The 18,697-nt window shown below is 33.3% G+C and overlaps 1 protein-coding gene across 2 annotated transcripts in view; it reads right to left on the bottom strand.

The window, feature by feature from the left end:
• The window catches only part of SLK (STE20 like kinase), a 53,037-nt gene that overhangs the window by 21,835 nt on the left and 12,505 nt on the right, over nucleotides 1–18,697 (bottom strand). For both annotated transcript variants that reach the window (XM_037001348.2, XM_017671594.3), the window contains 8 exons: nucleotides 13,478–13,642; nucleotides 11,296–11,344; nucleotides 10,797–10,946; nucleotides 6,035–6,107; nucleotides 5,673–5,867; nucleotides 5,065–5,146; nucleotides 3,312–3,440; nucleotides 1,612–2,964 (listed from right to left, as the gene is read on the bottom strand). In XM_037001348.2, coding sequence (XP_036857243.2) covers nucleotides 1,612–2,964; nucleotides 3,312–3,440; nucleotides 5,065–5,146; nucleotides 5,673–5,867; nucleotides 6,035–6,107; nucleotides 10,797–10,946; nucleotides 11,296–11,344; nucleotides 13,478–13,642 — 2,196 coding nt within the window. The remainder of the gene's footprint in view (nucleotides 1–1,611; nucleotides 2,965–3,311; nucleotides 3,441–5,064; nucleotides 5,147–5,672; nucleotides 5,868–6,034; nucleotides 6,108–10,796; nucleotides 10,947–11,295; nucleotides 11,345–13,477; nucleotides 13,643–18,697) is intronic.

Here is an 18,697-nt window from a genome sequence, read left to right on the forward strand (position 1 = left end):
CACTTAAAAATGAATTCCTGGGACTCATCTCTTAAAGAATCTCAATCAATAGGTCTGAGGTTAGCTGAGAACTTATATTTTGAAAAGGCTCTCCTGATAAATTTTAAACACCGCCAAAACTGGGAATAAAAATCCCTCTTATTAGCAACAGTAATATCAAAAGCCCTCCTCCAACTTGGGGCCAGGGATGGATGTGTGAATTCAGGATTACTAGAAAGACAGGACCTCTACTATACTCTAAAAGTACAAGATAGCTGCTAGATATTACCTACAATTCTTTATCAAGACCAGACTCTTCATTCCTTTTCTGGTATTCAAATGCTTACAAAATGCAAAAAGAAATAACAGAAATAAAACACTCCAAAAAAACATATTTTGATAAACATTTAAGTACCAAGGACAGGTAATTAATTAATTTTGGTATTGGAGAAAGGGTTTGAAAATAGAGGGAGAAAAAGTGGAATGCGAAAATACCAAACTCAAAATACGTTGTAATTTCAAAGTTTGTCTTTGGCACTTCCCAGTCACCTTTCTGCAACCTCTTATTGTTTTATTCTCCAGGCTTCCAGTATCCTCAGTCTCCTCTCCTTAGGTCCTGAACTATCGTACCCTATCTAAGTTTTCTCTAAAACCTAAAGTGGGCATGACCCAAAAACAGATCTATCTCCCTATAACCTCCAAGCTTACTATTCCTCCAGCCCCTACTAAAGTATCCACAATTAATATCACCTGAATTCTCAAAGAAGCATATTCATTTTTTAAAAATGCTATTAAGTCAATGAATGAAACTTTAGATTAATGGAATTTCAGTCAATGAAACAAATTCAAAACTGAAGACAATCTAGGTAATACACATATTAACTTGGCGCAGTTAGGAAGGATGATCAGTTGTGCTCTAGAGTCCTGTTCCTAAAGTCAATTTTCCTAAGTTGTTTCCACTTTTCAGTTTTCTCTTCTGCTATCAACCCAGCTTACCTAAAATACACTGCCCATGGTTCATCTCTATCAGAATCCCATGGGATCTTTTGCTACAAATAGTGGTTCTTTGGCCCCATCCCAGACTTCTACATAGCTCCCCCTGGTAACTCTGAAACACACTAACATTTGGGAATTACGCTCTAAAAGCTGCAAGTGTTCTAAGTTTCAGTTCTGGGTTTCTTTGTTCTCCCATGATGGTTCTCACGGCAACAGTAATGACTCGACTGAGGAAGCAAGAATGGTCATCAGCATGAGCCAGTAGTAAACTAAGAGCTGTATATACTATGAAAAAGCTTAAAAAGAGATTATTCTTTCAATTTCTCAACTCTTTGATAAACTGATTCTTGCTAACAGTGGTAGGTGCAAAAAGAGAATCCAAATCATACTGAGCAACTGTATTATACTGTTTATATCAAGTTGACAAAATAGGTAGCTACTACCAAAAAATTTAAAGATTACATCCAGAATCTCTCTCCTTAGTTCTTTGCAATTACCTTCAGAGGCCTCAAGAATTTTATGGGTTAGTACTACACTGACTTAGTGCTGTTTTATTTTCAAGACATCAGTTTCACATAAACTCTAAACCATTAAAATGAAAGAGAAAAACCCAAACAAGAACCCATGTACACTTACTTGTAAAGATATTGATCCACTGTCTTTAGTTTTGCTTAAGAAGCTAGAGATGGATAAATTCAAGTCAATGCTGCTATTATCAGCAGTGGAGCCAGTGCCTGAATCAGCATCATTTTCCTTTTGATTCTGAGATTCTGGAAGCACCATGGTTTCAGTTTTTGATAAAGCACCTATTTCCCCTTTATTTTCTGCATCTTCAGAGTTGATATTAATACTGGGTATTGGAACAGGCTGAGGTTCAGTGGGCTGTGAAGCGGCAGTAACTTGAGGTTCTGTTTTAATTGGCACTTCACCCGGAATTTCTTCTGGCTCTGTATCGATCTGAGTACCAGCTTTCTGAGCATCCTGAGTTTCACTTCCCAAAGCCTTTTGGTCAGTATGAATCACTGCACGTCTGACCTCTATTTCTTCAGTGCTACTTGACTCAGTAAGTTCCTCAACTTCATTTGTTTGGGGTTCCTCACTGGTCTCCACTATGTTCTCTGAACTGTTGACTAATTGTTCCTCACCTTTACCTTCTACAGATTTTTGATCTATGCCAGCGGTTTCAACCATTTCTTTAACAGGAACTTTCTCAGTTCCACCAACCTCAGGACCCACCACAGGCTTACTTTCTAATTTCTGATCTACTTCAACAGCTTCTTTATCATCATTGCTTTGAGCATTTTCAAATACCTTCTGAGCAACATCTACTGCCTCATCTGTTCCCATCACACTGGTCGTATCGCTGATCATATCTTTTTGAGCTTTGTCATCTTTTTCCAATTTCTCTTGTGCCTCTTCCTTTGTAAGGTCATCTTTATTTTCAATTGCCTGAATATCTGCCTCTTTTTCTCCAGTCTCTTGAGAAACTAAATCCATTGTTTGAATAGCAGTATCTTTAATTTCTTCAGATTTTATTACCTTTTCAAATATCTGTTGCTTTTCCTGATCCCTTTCTTCATCAGGTTTCAGATTTTGTTTAATATTTGTTTCTAAAGTTATTATATTATCCTCTTTTCCTTCACTTACTAAATCAATGTCCACTGTTTCTTGGTCTTCCGTGTCATGCAGATTTCCAAGCTTGAGTCTCTTCTCCTCCCTTCCATTTTCCTTGATTACTGTCATTCTATTACGGAGCTCACCCACAGTTTCTAGGTCAGTATCATGTTCATTAATATCCTCTGCAGCCTTTTCAGGTTCATCAGTGGTGGGTTTTTCATTAACAACTTTGCTATTAAATTTATCTTCAGCAGTATTACGTTCTATTTTTTCTGAGACAGATTCCAAAATGCAAGCATTTTGAGAAAGTTTATCTTCTTCAGAGCTGGCAATACTAAGGTCAGAGGAAGCACGCTTACTTGCAGGAATTGGCTAAAAAAGATTTTATACATTATTAGTGTTAAAAGGTAACTTCAAGATGGTGATCAACAACATGTGTATTATAAGTGTGTGTGTAATGATTTAATTCATATATATTTAGATTTAGTATCTTTATCAGCAAAATTTGATGAAGTTCTAAAGATAACTTAAAGAATTGACAAATCTTCATGTAATATGACAAAAATGGGCAGTAAGAAGCAAACTTGCTATTATCTTCACTCCTAAAATGAAAGTTTTTTTACTGCTACCCATCAATTAATCCCTAGTTGCAGGAACAATGACATTCAAAACCCAACTCTAAATATTACCTAAATGAAATTTTCCTTCGAAATACTGACCAGAGAATTTTCTGTTTCCTCATCATCATCTTCCTCTTTGCCATCTTCAACTTCTTCTGTTACTTCAGCCTTTGCCTCAGCAATTAGCTCTCGGATTGGTTTGTTGGTATCAACAGTAACAAAGGGATGCTGTTTGATCATTAAAAAAAATATACTCGATTAACAGCTGAAAGGCCTTCTTGTACAGTAAGTTTCAAACCCATAAAACACAATTACGTTGTAAAAATATAAGCACATGGGTAGGAAAAATACAAACAAGATAACATTGCATCTGCAAAATGAAGGAGGGGAAGGACTTGAGCAGCAGCAGGGGTTGCTGACAACACTATTGTACTGTATTTTTAAGAATCCGAAGGAAATATGTCAAAAATGGTAACATATCTGGGTAGTAGGTTCATATACCTTACTGTGTGTTTGAAAATTACATAATGTAAAATTTAAAGGTTTCAAGAAAGTACATTACATTACTAGTTCTTAAAAAGTAGCAATAATACATATAAATCCTGTGTAAAGCCTTGTTAAAAGAATTACAAAATCCTTAGAGTTCTGTTAAAAGTATCTACAAACACCTGTTTTTTCTGACATGGTTCTAATATTCTGAAGAGTAGGAAGACATTTTATTAATCTCTGTAAACTGAGCATTTAAGTGTCTGTCACAGACTAAGGCCTTCAAATGTGGCAGCAGTGATGTGAGAGCAAATGCATTCTGGGGATGCAGCTGTTGCACAAAGCAAGGCAATGTTTCCTGCTTTCCCCCGCAGATAAACAGATGGATTCAAAGCACTCTAATGCAGGAGTTACACAAAAACTCACCCTGACTCAACCTAACAGTAACTGCTTCAAGATTTGTCATTCTGTTTGTTCACCTGTAATATTAATTACCTGACAAATTTTTTTTTATATCACTAATATACAATTACATGAGCAACATTGTGGTTACTAGATTCCCTCCATTATCAAGTCCCCACTACATACCCCATTACAGTCACTGTCCATCAGCATAGTAAGATGCGATAGAATCACGACTTTCCTTCCCCATGCCACCCCCCTACATTATGTGTGCTAATCGTAATGCCCCTTTTTCCCCTTATCCCTCTCTTCGTACCCATCCTCCTCAGTCCCTTTCCCTTTGGTAACTGTTAGTCCGTTCTTGGGTTCTATGAGTCTGCTGCTGTTTTGTTCCTTCAGTTTTTGCTTTGCTCTTATACTCCACATATGAGTGAAGTCATTTGATACTTGTCTTTCTCTGCCTGGCTTATTTCACCGAGCATAATACCCTCTAGCTCTATCCATGTTGTTGCAAATAATTACCTGACAAATTTTAATTGCAAGTGTTACAAAAGGTCCCGCTATGAGACACAATTCTCCAACCATTTTAAAAACACCATTTTTAAAAAGTCAACAATATTTACTGAAAATTTGCCCTCACTGTAAGAGATTTTTAAAAACTAATTAGTTCATGGACCCTGAGGTACTTGCTTTCTAGTAACTAGAGAGAAAGAAAAGAGTGAACTAACAAAGTGGAAATGACTAACAAAACAATTAAACTGAATCAAAAAAGCACAGGAGGAATGAGTTACAAGCCACCTACCTTTCAGTAACAGAGCACACATTTGTAAAGCAAGTGTTAACAACAGTGTTTTTTGAGTCTCCACAGGGAACTCAAGAGGAAAGGGAGCACACTGAATCAATCTGAAATTGTGTTCTTCTTAACAATTGTATGGCTAACTGTTATCATACTATTCTATCTTACCTGCAGTAGCTGGGATGTATTCCACCTGGAATCCACATTCTTTTCTAAGCATTTCTTTAGGAAGTCCTTAAAATGTAAAGACCTTAAAAAAATTTTTAATATTCTATTTTACTTTATCATTAAAACTAAACAAAACTCATAAATTATGCATAAGTTTCATTATGTATATAATACTATTAATACAACATAAGAAAACTAGTTAATAAGAATATTAAGATTTCCTAAGTTATTCATCTGTAAATACAAACTAGATATCTCTGTAAGTAGGTTCATTATTTTAGCCACTAGGATATAGCCATATTTACAAGTACGTCAAAACCCACAAACTTCTATTATATTAAATTTGAAGAATACAGATCTACATCACTTTCTCATAGTATAGAAAACACCTTTTTTAATGCAGGACTCATATCACTGATATTTTATATTTATGGAAAAAGTTAGTTATAAGGGTTCATATGGTCCTTATGTCTTGAAAATATACCAAAAAATCAGTTTCCTACTTCATATGGTATTTGTACCATGTACCTAAATTTAAATTCCCTTGGAAAGTTGGAGGTAGAAAAAAATCAAGTTTTGCTTCTTAAACAGCTTTTAGAATATTTTACCATTTTGATGGTTGTGCTAATGTAGGGGGCTCAGATTTCGCTATTTTTAGCAGCACTCGCATTGGATTTAATTCATGATGAGGTGGTTCTATCTCAGCCATTTCTATTAAAGTGATACCCAGGGACCAAACATCAGCTTTGTAGTCATAGGGTCTGTCTTTAGATGTTTCACACATGACTACTTCAGGAGCCATCCTATAAAGACAGAGAATTGAATTGAAAGTTAAGATGTTTAACTTGAGAATAGTGATTGATTACAAACCACAGAAAGACAGTATAATCAAGTATGTAGACAAAATTAAATGAGTAACAATAACTGCTGACATAACTAATACTATAGATCCATAAAATTGACTACATACCAATATGGTGTACCAATAAAGGAATCTCTCCTTTGAATTGTCCTTGTGTTTTTAGCTGAGACTCCAAAATCCGCTTGAAATAAATAATCATACAGAAATATTAATGATAGTTTTTATGTAAAGTTCACTGTATTCAACATAGGAGAAAAGCATTTCAAGTCTTTAATTAGACCACTCTTATTAAAGGGCAAGCAAAATAGAGAACAACTTTCCTACCATTGTCATTTTGAACATTGTCACACACACACACACACAAAAAAAAAACTGTCAAAGAAAATACAACATCATTAATACACTTAATATATATCTTCAGATGCCAAATTTTCCAGAATTGGAAAAAAATAGTATCTTAAAAACAAACCAGTCTATCTACTTCAAAACAAATGTCAACTAGTACTACATATTAGTTAAATTAATAGAGACTTTTTTCTATAGTGTAAAAAACAAAAATTATACCAAGGCAGCATGTGTCTTGCTAACTTCCTCATAACACTATATCTTAAAGAAAAAAATTAAGAACCAGGTTTTCTGATTTAAATTATAGAGAACAGCAACATTATAGCTTTATCAATTGTTAACCCCACCTTTTCCATTTAGAGCTCAATCACTAACAGCAACATAAATTGCTACTATTGCATAAACTCATACCATTTATATATAACTTTTAATGTGGCATGTTTGATATGCTACAACTCTCAAAACTAAATTCAACAAAAATAAGATAAAAAATCATATAGAAACAATTTAAAAATTAATCATTTTAGACTAAAACAGGGGGAAAACAAGAGCAAATAAACAAAGCAAATTCACCCCATTACCACTTCACACCCATTAGGATGGCTATCATGGCTACCACCAAAAATATAGAATATAAGTGTTGGCAAGGATGTGAAGAAATCTGAACACTTGTACATTGCTGGTGGGAATGTAAAATGGTACAGCTGCTATGGAAAATGGTGGTTTCTCAAAAAAATTAAACACAGAATTACCATATGATCCAGCAATTCCACTTCTGGAATACCCAAAAGAATTGAAAGCAGGGACTCAAACAGATACTTGTATACACATATTTACAGCATTATTTGCAAGAGCAAAAAAGCAGAAGCAACCAAAGTGTCCATCAATGGGTGAATGGATAAACAAAATGTGGTCTATACATAAAGCAGAATATTAATTAATCAGCCTTAAAAAGAAAGGAAATTGACACATGCTACAACATGGATGAACCCTGAAGACATGATGCCAGGTAAAATAAGCCAGTCATAAAATAATAAATATCATATGACTCCACTTATATAAGGGACAAAGAGTAGTCAAATTCATAGAGACAGAAAGTTGAATGGTAGTTGCAAGTAAAATGGTAGCTGCTGAGGGGAAGAGGGAATAGGGAGTTGGTGGGTATGAAGTTTCAACTGCAGAAGATGAAAAAATTCTAGAGATAGATAGTGGTAATGGTTGTGCAACAATGTGAATGTACATAATGCTGCAGAACTATACACTTAAAAATGGTTAAAATGGTAAATTTGGGTAATGTATGTCACCACAATAAAAAAATGAATAAAGATAAAAAAAGAACTTGAAAGTTGTAAATACTGATGATAAACAAACCCAACAAGCAAATAATAAAAGTCCCTAAAGAAGAAAGTCAATGCAAGGAAACAGAAAAAAATACTCAAAACTGTAATTCCAGAAAAAATTCCTGGGAGGGCGAATGGGGGAGGAAGATATGACTATTATAAGAGCCTATAATTAGAAAAGTCTTGTCGAATAACTGCTCCTTAAAAAAATTCCTTGGCATCTAGGCAAAAAGAACACATGACTTGTAAGAGAAAGAAAATCAGACCATTAACAGACTTTTCAACAACACTGTAACAGAAGAAAACAGAGTAACACATTTCAGATACTCAAGGAAAAAATTGTAAGCCAAGGATTTGCTATACATCAAAACTAACCTTCAAAGTATAAAGGGTAGAACTATTACCATTATGTAAGAACTCAGAGAGCCCTTCCGGAGAAATCTACCAGAGAATGAACTTCAAACACCAACAAGACTAAAGAGACGTCAACATTAAGTATTAGTAATGAGAATTAAATATAGAAATAAGGGTTAAATGAGTAATTATGGTATATTCTAAATCTATCATCAATGTCCTTGAGAACACTGACACTCAGGATAGAAGAAAAGAGATACAGATGTAATACGGAAAAGATTAGGTGAAAAAAACCTTTACCATCAATCTGAATAGGAAATAAGTAGGAACTCATGAGAGCCTAGCTCTGTCCTTCGGAAAGGCCTAGAAATATGGCCAATCTAAAAACTACAAGCGTCTCTAACACTCAGATTGTGAGCTACTAAAAGAAACCAGGGTTTCTTGAAAAAATGGCCATTTACAGGTCTGAGGAAGAAAATATACAAGATGAGCCTGAAATATGTCAACCTAATAGTTAACAAAGAAGTTAACAAAGATTACCAGAATCATGCCAAAAAGATTAACAAGAAACTTGAAGGTGCTCCCATTGACCAAAGACAGTACAATGAGAGCTTCAATAAGGATAAAAATGTAATAGATTTAAAATCTATAAAAGTCATGAATTTTAAAAAATAATAATGATGTTTTAAAAAATAGTGGTCACCACTGAGAATAAGAAAGAATGAATTCATTGTCTTTAAAGCTAAATAAATAAAAGAATCAGCCTTTTTTCTGTCCTATCTATATGAACTATACCCCAGTAACAAAATAGTTGAAGCAGTGTCTTCTTATGTAAGTATACTTAATTTTATGATGATGATAAATGAAAATAATTAAATAACTGATAATTATATCCAATTTTTATAAAAAATAATACATGAAAACAAAATGATAGAATTCATTTTGCAACTCCAACCAAATAATGTGTCTAGGCATTAAGCATCAACAGCTGCTAACATCAATGAAGGCAAAAAGCAAACAACTGTATGCTTCCCAATCAAAGAACACAAAACCACCTATATACTCTTGCCAAAAAAAATCAAATTTAAGACTGAGGGAGGCCTTTGAATTCATCTGCAAATATTAAAGAAATACAGAGAGGAACTTACTAAAATCATCATGAATGTGTAATCAGCAAAATCCAAGTTGAGGGAAACTGCAAGTCTAACACACAAGTCCCATCATCAGTATTTCTTATTCTCTTCTTCATCATCACAGTCCTAACGAGCCGTTTCGACATTTTTTCCCTAATTCTCCCTCCCCCTGTGAAATTTTAATGCCATTGATACACTGTGTATCTATTTGTACTGGTGGCCTTTGCAGGGCCACAGAGCCATGAAATAGATAAGGTTTTTTTGCCCCCAAAGAACCAATTTTTGGTCCTTCAGGGGTGATATGGCCCCCATGAGAATGCATGAGACAGAAAAAGATTAAAGAAAAGAAAGGGATTAGGGATGGGAGTACTTGTTAATTAAAAGAGACTTAAAAAAAATCAGGTTTTAAATATGGGCAAGTCTTAACTCTAGGGTCTAGATATGGACACTGGGAGACCAAGCCATAAAGAAACTGGAGAAAGTAGTTACTATAAAAGTCAAGATAAAGGTTACCTTGGAGAAGGGAGGGACAACAACTGAGATGGGGCACAGAGAAGAGTTGCTGGGTGCCTGAGAAAGTTCTAGTTCTTGATCTAGGTGGTGGTTACAAAGCCATTGTCTAAAAAGCTACAGAGTCACTAAGCTACAAAGTTGTCTGTGATTTCCTTTATGTTTTTGTCTCACAAAAAAAAGGTTAAAATTTAGTATATCAAATTATAACTGATTAGATGTCATAAAAAAGGGAAATGCAATGACAACGATCACCAGTATCAACATGACCTTTGAGTATATTTAATCCTTTTAATATCCTTCCAAAATTTAGACTTCATCACCAGATTTTAAAATCAGTATCTTGGTTATACTTAAAGAAGACTGTATCTTCCATTTCTATGTGTAAATCTGAAATTAACCAATTTCCCACCTAAAACATATATCTACTTTTCTTATGAAGTTATTTATTCCCTCAGTGTAAAAAAAAAAAATTTAAGTCTAGTCATTATACTGAATTTAGGCATCCTTTTCAGACCTAAGGTTAATCTGTTAGTTTAGCCAAGATACTGTATCTATAGAGTATAAAACCAAACATGAAAAAACAAAGCCATTAGATATGGGTTTTAGAAATGAAGATAAAACTAAGCAGTTTTTCATACTATATCATATTCTAAATGTATTATATTCACAAGTATTAAGTCTACACACAAAACTTTAACAGAAAAAAGTCTTCTAAACGTTTGCCTTTTTTTAGCATTTTTTTAATTGCAATAAAGCTGACAGACAATATTGTGTTGGTGTCAGATGTACAGCATAGTGACTCAACAGTTCTATAAATTACTAGATGCTTGCCTCAATAGGTGGTTACCCGATTAACATACCAAGACACTACAGTATTATTGGTCAAGTTTTCTATGTCGCACTTCCATTCCTATGTCTAACTTATTTTACAATTTGCAGTTTGTGCCCACACTTTCTTTCTAACTTTATTTTTAAAGTATCTTTATATTAGGTGCCCACAGTTAAAAATTTTTTAAATTAATGAACAATTATTAATCCAAGGAAGTATTTAAAAAATTAACATGGAGTAATTCTCCATGTTCCATATATCTGAGTTATAACAAAACAATATTAAGTCACATACATACAGGGGATGAAATCTCAGAGCACAAAACTCATAATTTTTTTTTAAGGAAAGAAACTTACCCAACTTAATATCTCCATCTAAGGTAAAAAGAATGTTTCCAGCTTTTAGATCTCTGTGGATGATTTTATTATCATGTAAGTAGTTCAAAGCTTCTAAAGTCTGTTTACAAACTACTTGTATTTGGGACTCAGTTAATGGTCTCTCTAGTTCTGTAAGGAAAGAATAAATAAATGTGCATTGTTATATGGTAAAAATACATCAGTGGGATATATTCCTTGACCATCACTGTCAAGGATCATATACAGTAAGTTTATTTTAGAAAAACTAAATATCTATGAAGATTATTTTGCTCAACATTTCATTTTAGAATTTTATCACAATTATCCAAGAATATAAAAATATAATTAAACTAACTGCTCAACTTACTGAGGAAAACTCAAGAGTTTTTCCTGTGTGTGTTGAGTGTGTGTGTGTGTGTGTGTATAAATACTTGCAATTCTTTTGATTTTTATGAAGTATAATTTAAAACATAAACATAAAGAACAAAAAGGTATTTACCAAGCATTACAGCATCCACAGCTCCGCCAGCACAGAATTCAATGAGGATCTGCAGGAAACAAAAAAGCACACAAAACTGAGTGTTTTCTTCAACTGAGCAGGAAGACTGAGGGAACAACTATCAAATAACCTAGGTTACAGAAACAGTGTTATGCAGCCATAGAGATTTTCTTTGTCCACAGAATTCTTAGTCTTGGTGATGCACATCTGAGAAAGCCTAAAGAGAATACACTGGAAATAAATGGATTTTCGCTTATCACCATGTTTAGTGACCTGGCTTCTCTAAAATTACCAAGTCCAGAATTTTTAAGGACAATATTACATATTCATTTCATTACCAATGAAAGATTTTAGTACTCTTATTTTTAAGGATACTATGGTGATTTAAGTCATCAAAATTTTTTTTAACTTTACTAACAGGAATAAATCCTGAAAATCTAGAGACTTCTTTTAGTTAAAACACACACACACACACACACACAAAAGCTTCAGATCCTGGCTCAATTATCATTTCCTGATGGATGCCCTCCTAGACCTCCCCAGTGGATACCACCATGTACCTTTCCTTCTTAACTCCTCTCACAGCTGTAATTTTTTATTAAAATTCTTTGATTAACTAATATCTGCCTCTCCCATTTGACTGTCTCTCACAGTTGTTCAACTTTTTAGTTTATAGTAGTCTCAAGTAAAGAATTTATCTATTTATTAAACTAAGAATTAATTTTCATTATAATCTCTGGAAACATTCTGCCCAAGCCCTCGAGCAGAACTAAGAAGATAACACACTCATAACTATAGAGAATTTTTAACATCATGGCTTAATAAATTGTGTAGCTTCCTGCTTTTTTTCTCCTTTATGTAATAACTTTATTTTTTACAGGTGCTTGCCAATTACAAATTATTTTCAAATTCATTATAGCATTTGAAAATAAGGTGGAAGGTAGATTATTACTCATCACGTAAACAAACTCATAAAGGTTAAACTGATTGATTCAAGCTCCTACCTAGCAGCACCAGGGTCAAAAGATATATGCCTTTTGACTTCCAGTCAGACATTATTTTTACCACCTACTCTTCTCCCATAATGATTTGCTTCTTCCTTCAAGGAGAAAAACTCCATTTCAAAATGCCCACCTGATTAAATTACTACTGGTACAGGGCAAGTAACTGGCTGGTTATCATAATAAATATTAATATTTTATTTCTATATTTATTTGTGCCTAATATTTTCTAAACATGAACTAAATTTATACATACAACCCTAGCCACTACATCATACACTAAATTTGGGACTGATAACACAAAAGATAAATATTTAACATTTCCAGTAAGTATTTTATAATTTATTACATGACTTACAAAAAGTTTACGGTAAGAAGGCAGAAAAAGACAAGAATCAAATGATTTCACTCATCTGTGGAGTATAAGAACAAAGAAAAAAACTGAAGGAACAAAACAGCAGCAGACTCACAGAACCCAAGAATGGACTAACAGTTACCAAAGGGAAAGGGATTGGGGAGGATGGGTGGGAAGGGAGAGATAAGGGGGAAAAAAAAGGGCATTACTATTAGCAGACATAATGTAGGGGGGGTACACAGGAAGGATTGTACAACACAGAGAAGACAAGTAGTGATTCTATAGCATCTTACTACGCTGATGGACAGTGACTGTAATGGGGTATGTTGGGGGGACTTGGTGATGGGGGGAGTAGTAAACATAATGTTCCTCATGTAATTGTAGATTAATGATACCAAAAGAAAAAACAAAAATAAAAAAAAACACAAAAGTTTATGGTAAGAAACTATAAACAGTTTCTAGGAAAACAAAATAAATATCTAGAAAAAATTTAAAGTAAATGTTTAAATTTCAACTACAAATGAAGAGAAGCCCATCTAATTTCATAATTTAGGAAATTTAATATTCTGAACCAAGTTTCTCCTTTGGGTCCAATGTCAAACAATCGTGAAGTATGGTAGTATCTGAAATATATATCTGAGTATTTGTTGAAACTAACAGTAATTATGTTGTTAATGACACTCTAATCAGCAGACTGACTCTCACTCAAGGAACATAAGTAACTAAACAGAAGAGGTAACATATGAAACAGGTGTACACAACTCATAAACTTCTTTAGGACAACTGACACATTTTGACCACTCTTAAATCAACAACAAATACTTACCCAAAGATTGTTCTCATAATAGAAGGCATCCAGAAGTTTGACTATATTTGGGTGATCACAAGATGCTAATATATCAATCTCGACCATGTAATCTTCAAGTTCTTCTTCAGATTTTGTGTCGATCACCTTTGCAGCAGCTAAAACATTGGTCTCCTTATTCTGGGCCTACAAATCAAAGTATCATAAATGTCACACAATGCATACTTGTTTTTTAAATGTTACTTTTTTAAATAAACTTTATTTTCTAGAGTAGTTTCAGGTTCATAGAGAAGTTGAGAAGTAGAGTTCCCATATACACCCCACCCCTACACTTGCACAGCCTCCCCTACTGTCAACATTCTGCAATTGCATGGTACATTTGTTACAACTGATGAACTACACTGACATCATTATCACCCAAAGACCATAGTTTATATGAGGATTCACTCTTGATGCACAGTCTGTGGGTTTTGTCAAATATAAAACTTGTATCTACCAATAAAATATCATACAGGATAGTTTCATTGCCCTAAAAGTCCCCTGAGCTCTGCCTATTCACTCTTCCTAACCTCTAGCAACCACTGATTTTTTTATTGCCTCTATAGTTTTGCTTTTATAGAATGTCATATACTTGGAAGCACACAGAATGTATGTAGCCTTTTCAAATTGGTTTCTTTCACTTACTAACATGCATTTAAGCTTCTTCCCTATCTTTTCATGGTTTGATAGCTCATATATTTTAGCACTGACTAATAATCCATTATGTAGATGTGCCACAGTTTTTATTTATCCATTTACCTACTGAAGGTATCTTGGTTATTTCCAAGTTTTAGCAATTATGAATAAATCAGCTGTAAACATTCATGCAGAAGTTTTCGTGTGGACGTAAGTTTTCAACCCCTTAGGGTAGATACCAAAGAGTACATTGACTGGAACATATGGTAAGAATATTTTAGTTTGGTAAGAAACTGCCAAACTGTCTTTCTAAAGTGGCTGTACTATCTTGGATGCCCACCAGCAATGAATCAGAGTTCCTGCTGCTCCATATCCTCACTAGAATTTGGTGGTGTTATTATGGATTTCTGTCATTCTAATAGGTGTGCAAAGGTATCTCCTTGTTTTAATTTGCAATTCCCTAATGACAGATAATGTTAAGTACCTTTTCATATGCTTATTGGCCATCTGTGTATCTTCTCGGGTGAGCTGTCTGTTCAGATTTTGGTCCATTTTTTAATCAGATTTTGGTTTTCTAACTGTTGAGTTTTAAGAGTTTTTATATATTTTGAGTAACAGCCCTTTATCACTTATGTCTTTTGCAAATATTTTTCCCCAGTCTGTAGCTTGTCTTTTCATTCTCTTAACATACTTCCTTTTAAAAGCCTAAACATAAATATTAACTAACACATGCTACGCTAAGTGCTTTATATGCACATAGGATAGTGTTTCAAATTGCAGGCTCTACTGGGTCAGACTGTTAAGAGTTCAAATTCTGATTTTGCCACTTATTAACTGTGTTGCTTGGAGCAATTTACTCCAACTTTGTAAGAATTAAGATTATATTTTCCAAGTGAAGAAAAAAAAACATATAAACATTTAACACAATGCCTGCCACAGACAGTAAGGATTCAAAAATATTAGCTGTACTTATTACTATTATTATTTATTCCTCACAACCCCATAGCTTATTATCCCTACTTTAAAGGAGGGTAAATAAACTTGGAGGGGTTAAAAGACTTCCCCAAGGTCATATAGCTAGTAAAAGGCAGAATAAGGATTCAAATCCAGGTCTGTTTCCAAAGCTCTTTCTTTATCTTGATCATTACCCTTTCCAGTTTTCCTATATATCCACCAGTTTGGTTATTTTTCCTTGTTTTTAGTGCTTTAGCTTTTCCATTTGCTTTCTTTGGTTGAATAACTTCTCACCTCCATTTATTAGAAATGAAAGATTTCCAAATATGTAGTAGAAACCAAGATCATTTTTCTAAAAATTAGGAATCAGATATTAAAATACTAATTAGGTTGTTTTGGACATTTCAATATCATATTATGTTATCATCACTTCAATAAAACTGCATTTATTACCTTAAAAAAAAAAACAAAAAAGTACCAAACTTTTAAAAGCCGATAATAATGTTTCAATAAATAATGTCCAAATCCCACTTTAAAGGATTTATAAGGAGATAATTTTACAGAATAAAAATTATGCATACACAAAATTTTCAGCAAAGCACTATTTACAACAAGAAAAACAGAATCAGCCTAAATGCCCATTAGCAGGACACTTAAATCATTCAGTATAGTTCTACAATGGAAAATTACACAGCCATTAAAATTAATTGACTAATCAATTAATATTTCAGATGGAACAGTAGCCACAAGATATCACTAAGTGGGAAAAAGGCAATTTATTAAACATGAGAGATATGTAATTTTACAAACAACTACAGATCCATTTTCACATATGGATAGCTGCATAAGAAATATCTGGAAAGACATCAGTGAGGATGGTAGAGGTCAGGTGCTTTTGACTTTTTCTGTATTTTTCACATTGTTTGAATTTCTTTAAATGGACATCTTATTTTTACAGAAGCAATAAAGTGCTAAAAAAATCAATGGATGGGTGATTTCTTAGAGATCTATTACCTAATCTTGAAGATGATGAAAAAAAAAAAGAACAAAGCAGTTATCAACCTGTTCCTGGGAATTTTCTTAAGTAGATTAGTGACATGCTTTAGTTCCTTAGGAAGAAAGAGAGTGATTACTAATTAAGTAACCCTAGTGTTTAAGGCTCAGAGACTACATTTTAGATAAAAAGAACTTCAAACTGGTCTTTGCTACTACTCTAGAATATTCTAATCTATTATATTTTATCAAATCTAGGATGCCTTTTAAGATGTACCATTATCTTATGTTCACTAAGGAAAGAAAAACTGCCAATTATACTACAACAATACTTTAGCATTAGAATTTCTAAGTTATCCCTTTTTTAAGAGCTACTTTTGGACATATTTGGACAAAAATTGTTATTGTATATTATCCTTGTGCATACATAAAAAATTAAATACTTCATAGTTAAGTTTGACTCTCTTCTGAATCACTTTTTCACTCAGTTATCTAATGCTGTTTTTCCACACAAAATCATTCTCTGACATAAAAGTTTTGGTGATGTAGCATTTCTTAAAAAGAGTGTCCCTTTTACTACTTAAAGGAGTAATTATCAGAATCTGGTTCTAGAGAACTCTGAAAATCAAAAGTGAAATAAACTTTGATAAGTGTGTGAAAAAATACTTTAAACAAATATAATGAATATAAAGTGCTAAAAAGAAACAACCTCATCTACTACTGTCCCCAAAATTTTTTTTGAAGCCACTAACTCCCACTCTGCAATTATAAAGCCATTACTTTCTTGATCTTGCCACAGGTGCTAAAATATTTTTAAATAACAACCAGGACTCTCATTCTTTCTTCCAAAGGTCCTTAAGTTTACTAGTTGAAATATCAAAGGGTTACAACTATATAACACCAGGGATACAACTAAGTTCACAATGCACAGGAAATGACAGATATATCACGACTACCACTTGGCCAACACAGTAATAATAACGCATCCACCAATAAAAGACATGTCCCAATTTTAGAGGTGTTAAAAAGTAAAAAGTCTGTCGTAACTGGTGAAACACAACCTTAAGTTTGTCTAAGAAAGATACCACAGTTGAGCCAATAATAATTAGAATTCACGCTCCCATAAGTCGGGGGACATAAGCCAGGGAAAAATAAGCCCTTCTCTGATCATTTTAATGTAATACTTTGGAAAGAAAAAGACCAGAGGAACTGTCCTTGAAAAGGAATACCATAAAATAGGAGCCCTGGTAAGAGAACAAAGATTTGTGAGAAGAGTTAAAAGTCATCCTGCTTCTATGGTTCTACTGACTTCCTGAGAGATTTTAAAGGTATGTTTTTTACTTGTGAGTGGAATGGCATAAAGGGGGAAAACATAACTAACACTAGATAATCTCTAAAGTTCTTTATAGTAACAAATTCCATTATCCCATTCCCCTGGATATACTGATTAAACCAACAATGGTACCATTTGGTTTACTATAAGTAATAAATAGAAGTTACATTAGAAAATACAGTGCCTCTTACATTATTGTTTGAAAATAACTTGATTACTCATCAGAATCTGGTTCTAAAGAATTCTGAAAATAAAAACTAAAACGAACATTGATAAGAGTGTGAAACTAAAAAATTATAAATGTTAAAAAGAAATACAAAGTGTTAAAAAGAAGCAATCTCACCTACCTACTACCTACAAGCATAAAAATTCTTCACATAAAGACAATGAAATAACTAAACAAATGCTAATAAAAAGAATGGAATAACAAATATCCAGAGATTAATTTAAAGACGATATAACTTCTACTGATAAAAAGTTTTCAAAGATAGTCATGATACCTTAAAAATCACTTTTTATTTTCATGAATCATACTTTGGCCACTTTACATAAATAAATAGAGAACTACAGGGAAAAATAACTTATCTGAGTTTCCTGTACTAGTTTCATATTCTAAATGAAATAGAGTAAAAACTATATCCTCATATTACTTTTGTTATAACAGTGGTTATTTCCTGCATGGTGAGAATGCAAGTAATTTTTAAAACTTCATTCATTTTATTTCTTCATTTCTACATTTTTCTAAGATTATATAAGTCATTCATAATGAGAAATATATTTTAATGAAATTCTCAGCTGGAAATTCAAAGACCAGCACAGAAAATAGAGATGACTTAAGTACCACAGAGGTGTTAGTCAATCAAAAGGGGAAGGTGGGGGAAGAAAAAAAAAGGATAAATACAATGGGAATCTTAAAGAAAAAGAATAGAGATGAATTCAATTACTTCCATAATCACTGAGATTTAATTTACTGATCTGGATGACTTAATCTTAAGGATGACTGCTCAGTGTATAAGGACATACAGCCATAACAAAATATGAAAATTAAACCAAATACAGTTCATGAACATCCATTACATTCAAGGTATAGGGCAGAGTTACAGAAAACACAAATCCAACACTCCAGAGAAATCTGTTATAGGAAAGAAATGCCATATAAAAATCTACTGAAGTGTGCTCAAGAACTGATCTGCTAAAAATCCATTGATTCTTTCAACACTCACTGAATGCCTTCTGTATGTCAGGCACTGTTCCAGATGCTGACAGTATAAAGAATACACAAAATC

Source organism: Manis javanica, chromosome 7 (genome assembly GCF_040802235.1).
Source record: "Manis javanica isolate MJ-LG chromosome 7, MJ_LKY, whole genome shotgun sequence".
In the NCBI taxonomy this organism is placed as follows: Eukaryota; Metazoa; Chordata; class Mammalia; order Pholidota; family Manidae; genus Manis; species Manis javanica.